The 11,725-nt window shown below is 36.5% G+C and overlaps 3 protein-coding genes across 3 annotated transcripts; 1 reads left to right on the top strand and 2 right to left on the bottom strand.

Annotated features, from left to right (window-relative positions):
- The first annotated feature begins 316 nt into the window (after positions 1–316).
- LOC107631062 (costars family protein) lies at positions 317–11,129 on the top strand. The gene is made up of 3 exons (XM_016334379.3): positions 317–397; positions 1,124–1,286; positions 11,017–11,129. The coding sequence occupies exons 1-3, from the start codon at positions 317–319 to the stop codon at positions 11,127–11,129; spliced, it is 357 nt and encodes a 118-aa protein (XP_016189865.2).
- Positions 1,765–6,449, bottom strand: HEN4 (RNA-binding KH domain-containing protein). The gene is made up of 7 exons (XM_088507989.1): positions 5,433–6,449; positions 4,711–5,163; positions 4,316–4,588; positions 3,348–3,635; positions 3,189–3,271; positions 2,427–2,538; positions 1,765–2,167 (listed from the first exon to the last, which is right to left on the bottom strand). Exons 1-7 carry the CDS (start codon positions 6,045–6,047, stop codon positions 2,027–2,029), a joined length of 1,965 nt encoding a protein of 654 aa, XP_088364115.1. The 5' UTR covers positions 6,048–6,449; the 3' UTR covers positions 1,765–2,026.
- Positions 6,642–8,936, bottom strand: LOC107631061 (Inositol monophosphatase family protein). The gene is made up of 3 exons (XM_016334378.3): positions 8,444–8,936; positions 7,436–7,832; positions 6,642–7,230 (listed from the first exon to the last, which is right to left on the bottom strand). Exons 1-3 carry the CDS (start codon positions 8,843–8,845, stop codon positions 6,830–6,832), a joined length of 1,200 nt encoding a protein of 399 aa, XP_016189864.1. The 5' UTR covers positions 8,846–8,936; the 3' UTR covers positions 6,642–6,829.
- Positions 11,130–11,725: the final 596 nt, after the last annotated feature.

Here is an 11,725-nt window from a genome sequence, read left to right as displayed (position 1 = left end):
ATTATTTTTTTTAATAGTCATAATTGAGTTATAAAAATGGTTTCATTCTCTATTATCAAGTTTATTGCTTTTTATGATAGATGTTGGGATAAATATAATTAGTGCATTAGTCATTTTTAGTTTTTTACTATTGATCGTGTATAGTTAATTAGGTACGTCCACCATGCATTTTATGTTTTACTAACAAAGTGCATATTCAAGTATAAAATAGTGCGAGGCTGAAGAGAATGTTCACCCGGTGAAAAAGGATAATTTCTTGTGTGTGTAGTGGTGATCCTAAATCCTAAGCTGAGGAGAAGATATTGTTGTTGCAATCATGAATGTAGAAGAAGAGGTTCAACGCCTCAGAGAAGAGATCAAGAGGCTCGGTCAGGTCCAAACAGATGGTTCTTACAAGGTCTACAATTCGGATCTTCTTTTCTTTTGATCTTCCTTATCCATATATATAATAATATGGAATTCCAATATCAAAATATTAGTCATTTCATCATACTTATGTATGCAAGCATTCTAGATCTTCTGGTGATATAAATGGGATCTTAAATTCTTAATAATTTTAATTCGCTAATAGATGTTCATGTTCATTCATTTGTATATCTAACTATGGATCTAGGTCTACCACTCGAAATGAAAACAGAAGGGGTGATAATCAGTTCTGGTTGTGCCAAATGCATGAATTTTACTTGATAGTAATAGCCAAGAAGATAGTTTTATTTTTCTTGGGAAAGCTATCATTTCAAGTCTCCGACGTATAGATTTGATTCATTATGTCTTATGAAATTTTGAAGCTGACAATGAAGTTGAAATATCCAATGACAAAAATAAATAAATGAAAAGGACTGCATAAGTAGTGCATAACTGTAATCGAAGTCTTGACAGAGACCTGAAATTTGTTCTGTTTGAATGCTATAAACTGTCTCACACAGTAATTCACTAGAAAATATAGTAATCAACAAGTGCATTGTGATATTTTAGTTGGACAAGTCCATGACGATGTCAGAGCAAATAGCAGTGAATTTATTTGCCTGTATATGAGCATGTATCATGTATGTGTAAGTTTCATGTCATATACCCTAATGCATTGCATAATCTAAATGACCACAGTATGGCTTGTATTATGAAGGTTACATTTGGAACACTATTTAACGATGATCAATGCGCAAATATATTTGAAGCACTTGTGGGAACGCTAAGGGCAGCCAAAAAACGGAAAGTGGTATCGTATGACGGAGAGTTACTCCTGCAAGGAGTCCATGATAATGTGGAGATCACTCTTAATCCTACCCCTTAAGCTGCAGCTGTTCAATTGTTACACTTTGGCCTTGAATGCTTTTTCCGATTGGGTCACCAACTTGTTTTAATGATTCATTTAACACTAATTTACATGATTGTGGATATGCGTTGAGATGTTTATCTCTGGTTCACTATACGTGGGTGATCTTTTTGACATGCAATAATTCTCAACATCGATTTCCTTGATTTTATGGAACTATTAGGAAGCCTTCCATTGAGTATTCACAGTGCAAAACTGCTATATTACTTTTTTTTCTATTTAAAAGAACACTCAAATTTTAAAATTAGTGTTTTGACAAATCACCGCTCACAGCGTTTAAGGATTGGCGAAGAACAATTGACATATGCTTTTTTGCTTTCCTGAGATGTGAGAGATCATTAAAATATTCATCGAGATATGTTCACGCACATTAAAATGTGGGGTAATTAAGCCAGTTCAACTAGATCAACGAAAGATGCGGCAAATGTTGATTAATGGAAGGCTTGTTGTTACTGACTACTGAGGTAGATATACCCCAAACGTTAACGAGGTTCCAGTCAGTACACTACCCTTCAGTGAACTGCATCAGACATTAATTTAGCAAATGTTTACTGTAGTATACATGGCCTCCCTATTTTCCTAATGTAGTAGTGTACATTGCTTCTTTTAGGTGGGGTAAAAAAAATAATTTAAAAAAAATGCTAAAATAACTAAATCAATTTGAAAATTAATGGGATATTAATGAGATAGTCATCATGAGGGTGATCCATTGAGAATAAAAGCTTGGAGAAGGCTTTCTGCTGCTCGAGTTTCGTCAAGCGTACCAGATATCACGACAGTCCTGTCCCTTGTACTGTGACGCGGTTCCTGGACAGTAACCTTAGCACCTGAAATCTGATAAAAGAACAGAACACATTTAAGAAAAAGATGGTGGGGGTTGGTAAAAATAGTCTACACACCAAGTATAGAGAAGAAACACGACATATACTTCTACCATAAATATCAAGTGATTTAAGAACCATAACTTACTTTTTCTCTATTGAAGGCTAAACAAAAACCAATTATGAAATCAAATTAGTGATATAAAAAAAACACCCTAGTAAGTAAAAGAACAAATCAAACATATGCCCATCATATATCTCAGGGTAGGTACCTGTCTCAGTTGATCCAAATTGCTCCCATTTTCCCCGTATACAGAGCCAAAAACATCATCAGGAACCGGAATTTCCACAGTTCTCTTGGTCACCGTGGTGGCTTTACTCCCACTGCAGAGGAAAGATGAGTATTAATAACCACTTCCATTACTCTATCAGAAATTGCTTCCTCTTGTTCGTTTATTTATGTTTTCTTCAAACATATATTTTTGCTAGTAAAATGTTTAGAGTGAGGAGAAGCCTCTTCCTATTCCATAGGCCACAGCAAATAATCAACCTAGGCAAGCATTTATAGAGGGATGATCACCTATCAATCACATTCTTAGATGGGAACCTAAATATTTAAATATGCATTAGGTCTACTAAGTGAATTAATTCACTATCAACACAATAAAATGTTATAGTAGTCCACGACTTACCTCAATGCCAGGGTTCAAAATTATGCAAATGACCAATGATAACAGAATAGTCAATATTGAAGTTTTTTAACAGAACAATAGAGAGTTAGAGACTAATTCCATGTAATGGTTTGCCACCAGAAAGAAGGGGACATGACACCAGAAAACTGGTTTTCTAAGAACATATGACAATATGAGCTCATCAACAAAAACCAGCAATCTCATACAAGTACATGAACTGATCATATTTTAAGGGTTGTGTATGCCACCAAAAACAAGAGGGAGCATACTGATCCATAAATAGCACTTCATACTAATCAAAAATATATGCAACTACAGTGTGCATCAAGTGACATCACCAACCTGCCATGTTCTAAGCCACCTTTTCGAGAAGTCAACCCCTTGACAACATCATTGGTGCCTCTAGAATTTATTCCAGCCACTCTCTGCAAACATATTTAATCATATACTAAAAGGAGATCTTGAAATGGAACAGAAGCCAGCAGAGAAAAAGCAATATACCTGTTGTGGCCATGACCCTGGTGAAGGATGATCTAAATTTGGATTCAGTGAAAGATGATCTAAGCTTTGGGACAGAGAATGTGTACCTAGACTATGAGGAACACCAAGAACTGGTGGACCTCCAAGAGGAATATGATCCCTCGGTCTCCCATAGAGATTGGTCTCAGCTGGTACAGAGGAAAGATTCCGTACTCCAGCACTGTTTCGCACACTAACAAAAAGATTATCCCGCAGTCGACTAGTTACATTATGTAATGCATCCTTAACATTTGAAAACTCTCCTGATATCTGGCAACAAAACACAAATATAGTAATTAACAAATCCATAAACATCATTGCAAGATTTGTCCTGATGAATTCACTGCAAAAAGATATTATAAGTTTTTTATGTAAATAGAAATACTCTATGAAATACGATGTTTCTCTTGTCAACTCCAAATATGCTAAGCCATATAAGTGAAACTGAATGACACTGGAGACCATGGGGTATCAATCAAGTCACCTTTATCTCTTTTGGGAGTCCAAAGATTAGATGAAACATGAAACTGAAATATGAATACTATTATGGTTGGTCGGTCAATGATAGTTGGGCTGCAAGCTAAGGGGAATGGAGAATAAACAGCTCCTACTCTAAGATCAAACCCTCATTCTCCATGAGAGACAAATTTGGCACTCAAAGGAAAATGTTTTGTTTAAGGAAAGGAAAGAGGTGTAACTGGAAGTAAAAGGAAATGGTCGGAAGATGTATGGCTTACATTTTCTTTTTGAAGATAAGTCAAGGTATAACTGGCACCATTTAAGTACACAAAATAGCAGAAAGAGTGATGAGAAAAAGAAAACTGTTCAGGCCTAGGGAGGAGTTGGTTTCTTTGCATTATAAGTTACACAGAATAATGTAGTGAAGAAATAAGAACCATTCTTCAGCAACTCTTGATTGAGCAATGCCAAATAAAGAATCATCTCCGCACCTGAACAACATCGTTATCTGATACACACTTTGGAACTTGGTTGCCACCAATTATTCTTATGCTAGTCCCTGTTGCCTTCCGCATTTCCGATACTATTGCTCCTCCTTTCCCTATCAAACAGCCCACGTGGTTTGATGGGACTACAAGACGTGCAGTAACAGACAACTCCTTTTTAAATCCCAAGTCTAGCCCTTTCTCAACAATGCCTTCTACTGACTTGGAGAAAACAAGCACAACAGCCTTCTGTGCTGGGGAATATCTCGTTTCAGGATTCTGCAAAGAATGGAGCCATCAGGAAAAGAAAAGTTAATAACTATAGAAAATATGATAGAATACAAGCATACAACTACAAGATGCAAGAAAAAGTAAAATAAAAGCAATTGCATTTAACAAACCTCCATAGCAGTAATAGTAATTAATCTATCCTCGCAATCAGGGAACGGAGGAAAAATATTTATATTGGCTCCTGTATCACTCTGAAGAGCTCTTACAATACTGCCACCTTTTCCAATCACAGCACCAACCCTGTCATCCGAACAAAGAATTCTAAACATAACTTCCTGCTGAGTTGCTTTTGGATCCAAGACTGGTGCTCTATTGACTTCAGGGTGCCACGTATGAACTCCATTGGAATTGAAGTTAGAGCCTCCTGACAAATTCGATAATGCCGATGTCCTTTGCCGCAGATCAGTCGAAGTCTCATGCAGAACTCCGGAAGCTCCATGCTGAACTACTTCATAAGGTCTGCTTCCCATCGTCTTCATTGTTTTATCGACTGAGGGAGAATCTTGAAGCCGACGAGAGACTGCGAGAAGGGCCTTCTTTACGGATGAGGCACAGCCTTCTACCTAAAACAACTCAAAAAGGTATTTTCTCAGCATAAATAGCATACAATCCTCATTAATCCTCCATCCTAGTGGTTTATCTTTACAGCATTCATAATCCTAAACAATCAAATCCAATAATCCAAAAGCCCTACTCACACTTCAAAAACGCTGCTCACAATCAAATCCAGTAATCCAAAAACCCTACTCACATGCAGAATCTCACAATTCAGCACAGCAACGCTACTCAGACACAATGTACCATCATGCAACAAAAAGGAAAACTCACTGACCTCAACAATCTCATCGGAGGGCGCAGCGCACGCCGGCAAACGGTCGTTCAAAACCCTAATCTTGCATCCGGTGTCCCTCCTGATCTTCTCCACCACCTTCCCACCCTTCCCGATCACGGACCCCACCTGCGCCGCCTCCGCCAGAAGACGGCACGACACAACCCTCTCGTCGTCCAAACACGAGCTATCACCCTCGGCTGCGACGTCAAGTATCCTCTCGAACACCTTCACCAGCGCCTCCTGCGCCTGCGAGACCTCCTCCGAACCGTCTCCAGCATCGCCGTCACCGCCATTTCCGCCGGCGGAGGAAGAGACTGGCGCCACCACGAATATGACCCGGTCGGGGGACTCTTGCGGGGCGTCTTCGACCCGGATCTTGGCGCCGGTGGCCTGCTGGAGCGCCTTGATGACGTTGCCGGACTTACCAATGATGCCGCCGATGCGTGACGCGTGGCAGAGTATACGGAAGGTGGCGTGGCGGGGAGGCGGTGTAGGCTTGGACTTGGGGGCTCTGTAAGGCCCGTTAGAGTAGCTAGGTTTCGGATTGGAATTGGGGTCGGCCATCGGAGCGATACTATGTCGTTTTGGTGATGGAGACGGATAGCATGTTGCCATAATCGCCTCTCTCAACTTCACAATATAAAATATCTGCCTGCCACTAGCTACCAATTCTTCATGTTCTTCTTCCTTCTAGAACTCCTCACTGTTACTTTTTATTGCATGGTTTTGTATTTATTTGCATATTTTCTTTTATTATTTTTATATATTTTCTCCCTAGTTGGTCAGCTGGTGGCAGTGGAAACAGATGACGATTGACGAGAGCTGCAGAGATTAGATTACTCATTAGAGCAAAACAAAGGGAGAGTGACACCGAGATTCATGCTAAAATGCGCGCGGTGAAAAAGCAATTACTGCGGTTAGTGCCACTTATGGAATATTTGATGAATATCCATTGTGTTTTGCCCCTTTTTTAGTTGTAATCTTTTTTGGCGGTCAGGATGTAAATATTGATATGCTCAAAGCCATTTCCACTATTAGTATTATTCTATATATGTGTACAATGACGACGCATTCATTTAGATTACTAGGTTTTTTTCTGAATATTGTAAGTTCTCTGCTAAATATACCATACCATGCAATATTTATGCTATTGCTGAATGATATAGTTTCACCAAACTCTGCTACTTAAACCAGCCAAAGACCCAAACAGATCAAAATAAGATGATAGATGACATATTAATTTATATCCCTACAGTGTTGTAAGCAGTGTCCATAGTCATCTCAAGGAAGCAGAGTCAAGAAAAGTGAATAGCAAGAGAAGGGAAAAATATATTTGCATCACAATTCCTGAAGCAGATCGGATTTACACCAATGTTGAAAACTTTTGTGCCACATTATCAAACCTCATAACCTGGATTCACTCTTTGTTGAACATCGTCATAACTTTCTAGCTCTTCCATATCCTCCAAACTCCCCAAGAATAGAGGAAGCCTTTGGTGCAATTTAACTGGTTGAAGGGAAAGAATTCTATTTTTGCCATCAGATCCTCTTCCACCAGCCTGCTCTACAATGAAACTAAGAGGGTTTGCTTCGTACACAAGCCGGAGATGATCCCTCGGATTCATCGCCACGCCCCCATACATCAAAGTTCGGTGGAGATCAGCCACCAGGGAACATATATACCTAGCTGAATACTTCTTTGGATATTTACCTTTTCCTTGTCTAATTGTGTCTATATACCGCCTTAATCCTTCAGGCCAATCAAAATACCGAGCATCATTCACCGAATAAATTTGCCCTGTCAAGAACATAATTTATCAAGCATTAAATCTTTAAGCTATATACCTCAAGTTTTATACAGAAGTATAGAAGAAGAGATAGCAATGAACAATGATACTCAACAGCAAACCAAAGAAAGTAAAGTTGATACATAATAAGGGAGAATCAAATGTTAAGTTATAAACAACTAGCAAATTAGTAAGGACACTATCTACACTTGTTACCACGGCGAGGAATTTCGATGCTTGGATTCGTGAGGATAAAGTCTCCTGTTGAATGATCAAGAGTGAATGTCTGAGATCCGGAACCAAAGGTGGTACACAGTATAGTTGCAGATGAATATAAAACATATCCAGCAGCAACCAGCCTACTTCCACTTTGGAGCGAATTCAGCATAGCTTTCTCCTCAGTGGGTAGATCATCTAGTTCCTCAAGGCGCTTATAAATACCAAAGATTGTACCAGTTGGAATTGATGCATCAATGTTTCGTGAACCATCAAGGGGATCTGTTACCACCACGTATGGACCATCGTCACTTATCCAAATTGGTGCATCGTTTTCTTCCGAAGCCATAACAGCAACTTTTCCAGACTTTTGGAGTGATGATAAGATAATTTCATTCTGTAGTAATACATGATGGAAGTACTGATTAATAAACTAACTTCTTAATTCCTTGATATCCTGTTAGTAAACGAAATTGCATAGCTATGAACAAGATAAAATGGCAAGAACAGAACTTAAAACTGAATTACTTTACAGGATGTAATCCAAAGAACACAATAGCTTTAAAAGATTTAAGTATATCTCTCTATCAGCATTCAAAAGATTGGCAATTTGGCTGCAATTCTTGTGAACTATATTGGAATTAATTATGCACATGGCAAAAGTCATGAATTGAAACTTGCAAGTTCCGAGACCTGGAAGCATATAGTTATGTTTCCACTTCCATCTCATGTCTATCTTAATTGGAAAACACATAATTTTTTATCCAAAAGATGAATGCAAATGATGATTAACTCCGTATCCGTTCGGTTCTTTTTTAGCCCTCTCATTTTCAAGCATACCATATTCAACCCAATTAATCAACTACACTCTCAGAAACAGAAACCACACAGCAGTATCAATCCCCCAAACCAAATTTGGCACCAAGTCAATCACGTGAAACTGAAGGATTATAAAATGACATTCGATTTAACTATTTAAGTAGTAGTAATCACAGAAGGAAGACTTACCGAGACAATATCAAGAGGCTTAGGAGCATCCCTATCTGAACCAGCAGCAGCACCAATACCCTCTTGCTTGCCAAGGCTGGAATTGAAAGGAGAAGCCACAAGAGTTGCAATTCTCTTGCAAGCATATTGTATGTGATCGAGCAACACCACCAAACCATCTTCCACATTTATTCCTCTTTTGCCCACATATTCGATCAGTGTAACAAACCCATCATCAACTGCATACGAAGAAGAAGAACCACTTAAGGCAATCACTGATCTCATCCCCGACCCAGAAACTGAAGGCCTTGTTCTTGGTCTGCAAAAATAGCTCACTGGAAAAAGTTGAGCTTTTGATAACAAAGTTTGAAACTTTCCCCGGAGACTGGGAAGTTGGTACAAGGTTGTTGATGCTGACTGCATATTATGTACGGTTATCTGAGCTTCATCAAAGTGTTATCCTTTGATACAGTTTCGGTGGTAGATAAATCACTACACTGGAAAATGAATTATTTTATGGATATCACTAACATGTGTCGTGGTATATGATATTATTATTAGAGTAAAGTATTGTTTTTGTCCTAATGTTTGGGGTAAATTTTATTTGTGTCTCTAACGTTTAAATCGTCCTATTTGTTTCCATAACATTTATAAAAGTAATTCAATGTTATCCTACTATCAATTATACTAACAAATCAGATTATATTTTTCAATTATTCTCACTTGGATTATTCATTCTCAATTAAGTCTCACTTGGATGTGTTCGATTTTAATATTATACCCACTATTTATGTTTAGATTCAAATATGTCCCTAGAAAAATGAATTATGTAAATGTTGTAGGAATTAGTTTTAACATTTGATGAGCTATTTTTCGGAGTAGATCATCAATTCTATCTTAGACATTTATATTCTAATTTCAAGAAGAGATTTTTAAAACTCAAACTAAAGCGCTCATGATGTGTAATTGATGGCAGAATAACATTGAATCACTTTTACAAACGTTAGGGATACAAATAGGACGATTTAAACGTTAGGGACACAAATAGGATTTACCACAAATATTAAGGACAAAAACGATACTTTACTCTTATTATTATTAGTAAAAAATTTTAAATTATTTTTAATAAATATAAAATAAATATATTAAAATTTTAAATTTTTTATATTTTTAATATTTTTTAATTTATAATTTTAATACATATTTTTTATATTTTTAATAAAAAAATTTTAAATTATAATTTTAATATATTTTTAAAATATAAAATAGATATTTTTTATTTAAAGAAAAAACATATTTTACTTTTTAAGTAAATTTAATGTACAAAATACGAGTATAGGCGAAATTTGAGTGTAATTATCATATAAAATTTTATTATATATTTTAGTATTTTTATTAGTTAAGTTTAATTAAATTCATTTAAATTCAACAAAAATTGTTGAGAAATATACACGTAAAATTACATTTTTTTACGAGAAAAATAATGCCAAAATTTTTAACTGTAATATAAAAATTGTTTAACTTTAACATAAAAGTTTTTTTAATTTTGATATTAAAATTTTTTAATTTAATGCTGCAATTTTTTTTATTCTTTTTTTAGTGCAGAATTTTTGTATACGTTTTTTTTTATTTTTTTGTATATTGTAAAAAAAATAAATCAAATTGCATAATTCCTTTTATTTATTCTTTTTTTTTATTTTTTTAGAGAATAAAATAATAATAATTATATGAGTATAAAACAAAAAAAAAACTGAAAATAAGGAGGAAAATGAGTTGATTGAAAAAAATATATAACAGAAAAATAATATCAAAATTATTAACCGTGAGTTCATATCATAGAAATTTTTTAATTTTGACATCAAAATTTTTTAATCGTGCCACACAAAATAGAAAAAGAAGAAGACGACGATAACAATGACGCCGACGTTGAAGATGAATTGTACAGAAAGAAGAAAAAGAAATAAAAGAGAGAAAAACGTGACATAAAATAAAAGAAGATGATGACAATGACAATGACGATGACGACAATATTAAAAAAGAATTGCACACAAAAAAAAAGAAGAAGAAAAGGAAGAAGAGGAGTGGAGAAAGAAGTGATGATAATGATGGAAGAAAAAGAAGACTGTGATAATGATAACGAAATAAAAAGAGAGGAGAAGAAAGTGGAAGAAAAGTAGGTGATAATGAATTAATGATGATGATCACGATAATAACACAATAAAAGAAGAAGAAAAAGATAAGAAAAAAAATATTAAAAAAATGCACATACGTAAAATTAACTTTGTTAGATTTAGTTAAGAAAAAATTTGGTTGTTTAATATTTCTGCTAATATATATGCTAAATATTAATAATACAATTGGCGTAATAAATTTTTTTTTGGTAATTGTTAGGGTTAAGTATGATTTTGGTCTTGAAGTTTAGCGCCAGAATCGAAACCGTCCCTCATCTAATTTTCGATTTAAAATCGTCATTAACGTTTTTTTTCGTATTAAAATCGTCCTTTTAATTTTTTTAGACAAAAATACCACCACCACCACCACCACCACCATGGATAATGGAATCATAAGAACTCAGAACCAAAACCCACCACCATCACCACCACCCACTGCTACTCCATCATCATCTGCATCACACCAACCAAAACTCAAAAAATCAACATCATCATTGTCATCCTCATCAGAACTCAGATCTAAAACTCAAATTTAGAAAAATAACCCCAGAATTCAAACTCAAAAAATCAAGAACTCAACTCAAAAAATCATCATCATCATCAGAACCCATAACTCAAAATCTAGAATTCAAACTCAGAAAAACAAACACAAAACTCAAACTCAAGCAAACTCAGAAGAAGCAGAAGACGAAGCAGAAACAAAGATCGAAACAAGAAGCTGAAGCGGCGAGGCGGCGAGGAGCAGTGGCGAGGCGACAAGAAGCAGCAGCGCGAGTCCTTTTCCCTCTTCGAGTCTCTCTTTGTCCGATCTCTCTCCTATGGTGTGGGTGGCTGGCGCGACGGTGAAGGTTGGGCGAAGAGATGAGGGCTGGGCGGTGAGGCGGTGAGGGCTGGGCCTGGCGGTGAGGCGCTGGGCGCGGCAGTGAGAGCTGGGCACCGCGGTGAGGGGCTGGCTTCCCTTTTCCCTTTCCCTCCCCTCCCCTCCCCTCCCCTCCCCCTTACCCTTTTCCTCCCCCCCCCCCCACAACACTTTTTTTTTTTAATTTTAGAGAAAAGGACAAATAGGTACCTGACCTTTTGTCCCGCAGACATTTTTGTCCTTGACTATTGAAAAATACTTTTAAGTCTCTGA

This window comes from Arachis ipaensis, chromosome B3, assembly GCF_059453495.1.
Source record: "Arachis ipaensis isolate K30076 ecotype BB chromosome B3, ASM5945349v1, whole genome shotgun sequence".
NCBI classification, from domain to species: Eukaryota; Viridiplantae; Streptophyta; class Magnoliopsida; order Fabales; family Fabaceae; genus Arachis; species Arachis ipaensis.
The sequence above is the reverse complement of the archived record's forward strand: the minus strand, read 5'-3'. Positions and strand labels throughout refer to the sequence as shown.

What these genes read in the sequence shown, in the direction of transcription:
- LOC107631062 (XM_016334379.3), top strand. Translation starts at nt 317, where the DNA reads ATGAATGTAGAAGAAGAGGTTCAACGCCTCAGAGAAGAGATCAAGAGG. An exon ending in AAACAGATGGTTCTTACAAG is followed by an intron (nt 398 to 1,123) that starts GTCTACAATTCG and finishes TGTATTATGAAG; the next exon opens with GTTACATTTGGAACACTATT. An exon ending in GATCACTCTTAATCCTACCC is followed by an intron (nt 1,287 to 11,016) that starts CTTAAGCTGCAG and finishes ACCCACCACCAT; the next exon opens with CACCACCACCCACTGCTACT.
- HEN4 (XM_088507989.1), bottom strand. Translation starts at nt 6,047, where the DNA reads ATGGCAACATGCTATCCGTCTCCATCACCAAAACGACATAGTATCGCT. An exon ending in TTACTATTACTGCTATGGAG is followed by an intron (nt 4,589 to 4,710) that starts GTTTGTTAAATG and finishes CATTCTTTGCAG; the next exon opens with AATCCTGAAACGAGATATTC. An exon ending in ATTTGGATCAACTGAGACAG is followed by an intron (nt 2,168 to 2,426) that starts GTACCTACCCTG and finishes TTCTTTTATCAG; the next exon opens with ATTTCAGGTGCTAAGGTTAC.
- LOC107631061 (XM_016334378.3), bottom strand. Translation starts at nt 8,845, where the DNA reads ATGCAGTCAGCATCAACAACCTTGTACCAACTTCCCAGTCTCCGGGGA. An exon ending in AGCCTCTTGATATTGTCTCG is followed by an intron (nt 7,833 to 8,443) that starts GTAAGTCTTCCT and finishes GTATTACTACAG; the next exon opens with AATGAAATTATCTTATCATC. An exon ending in CATCGAAATTCCTCGCCGTG is followed by an intron (nt 7,231 to 7,435) that starts GTAACAAGTGTA and finishes TGTTCTTGACAG; the next exon opens with GGCAAATTTATTCGGTGAAT.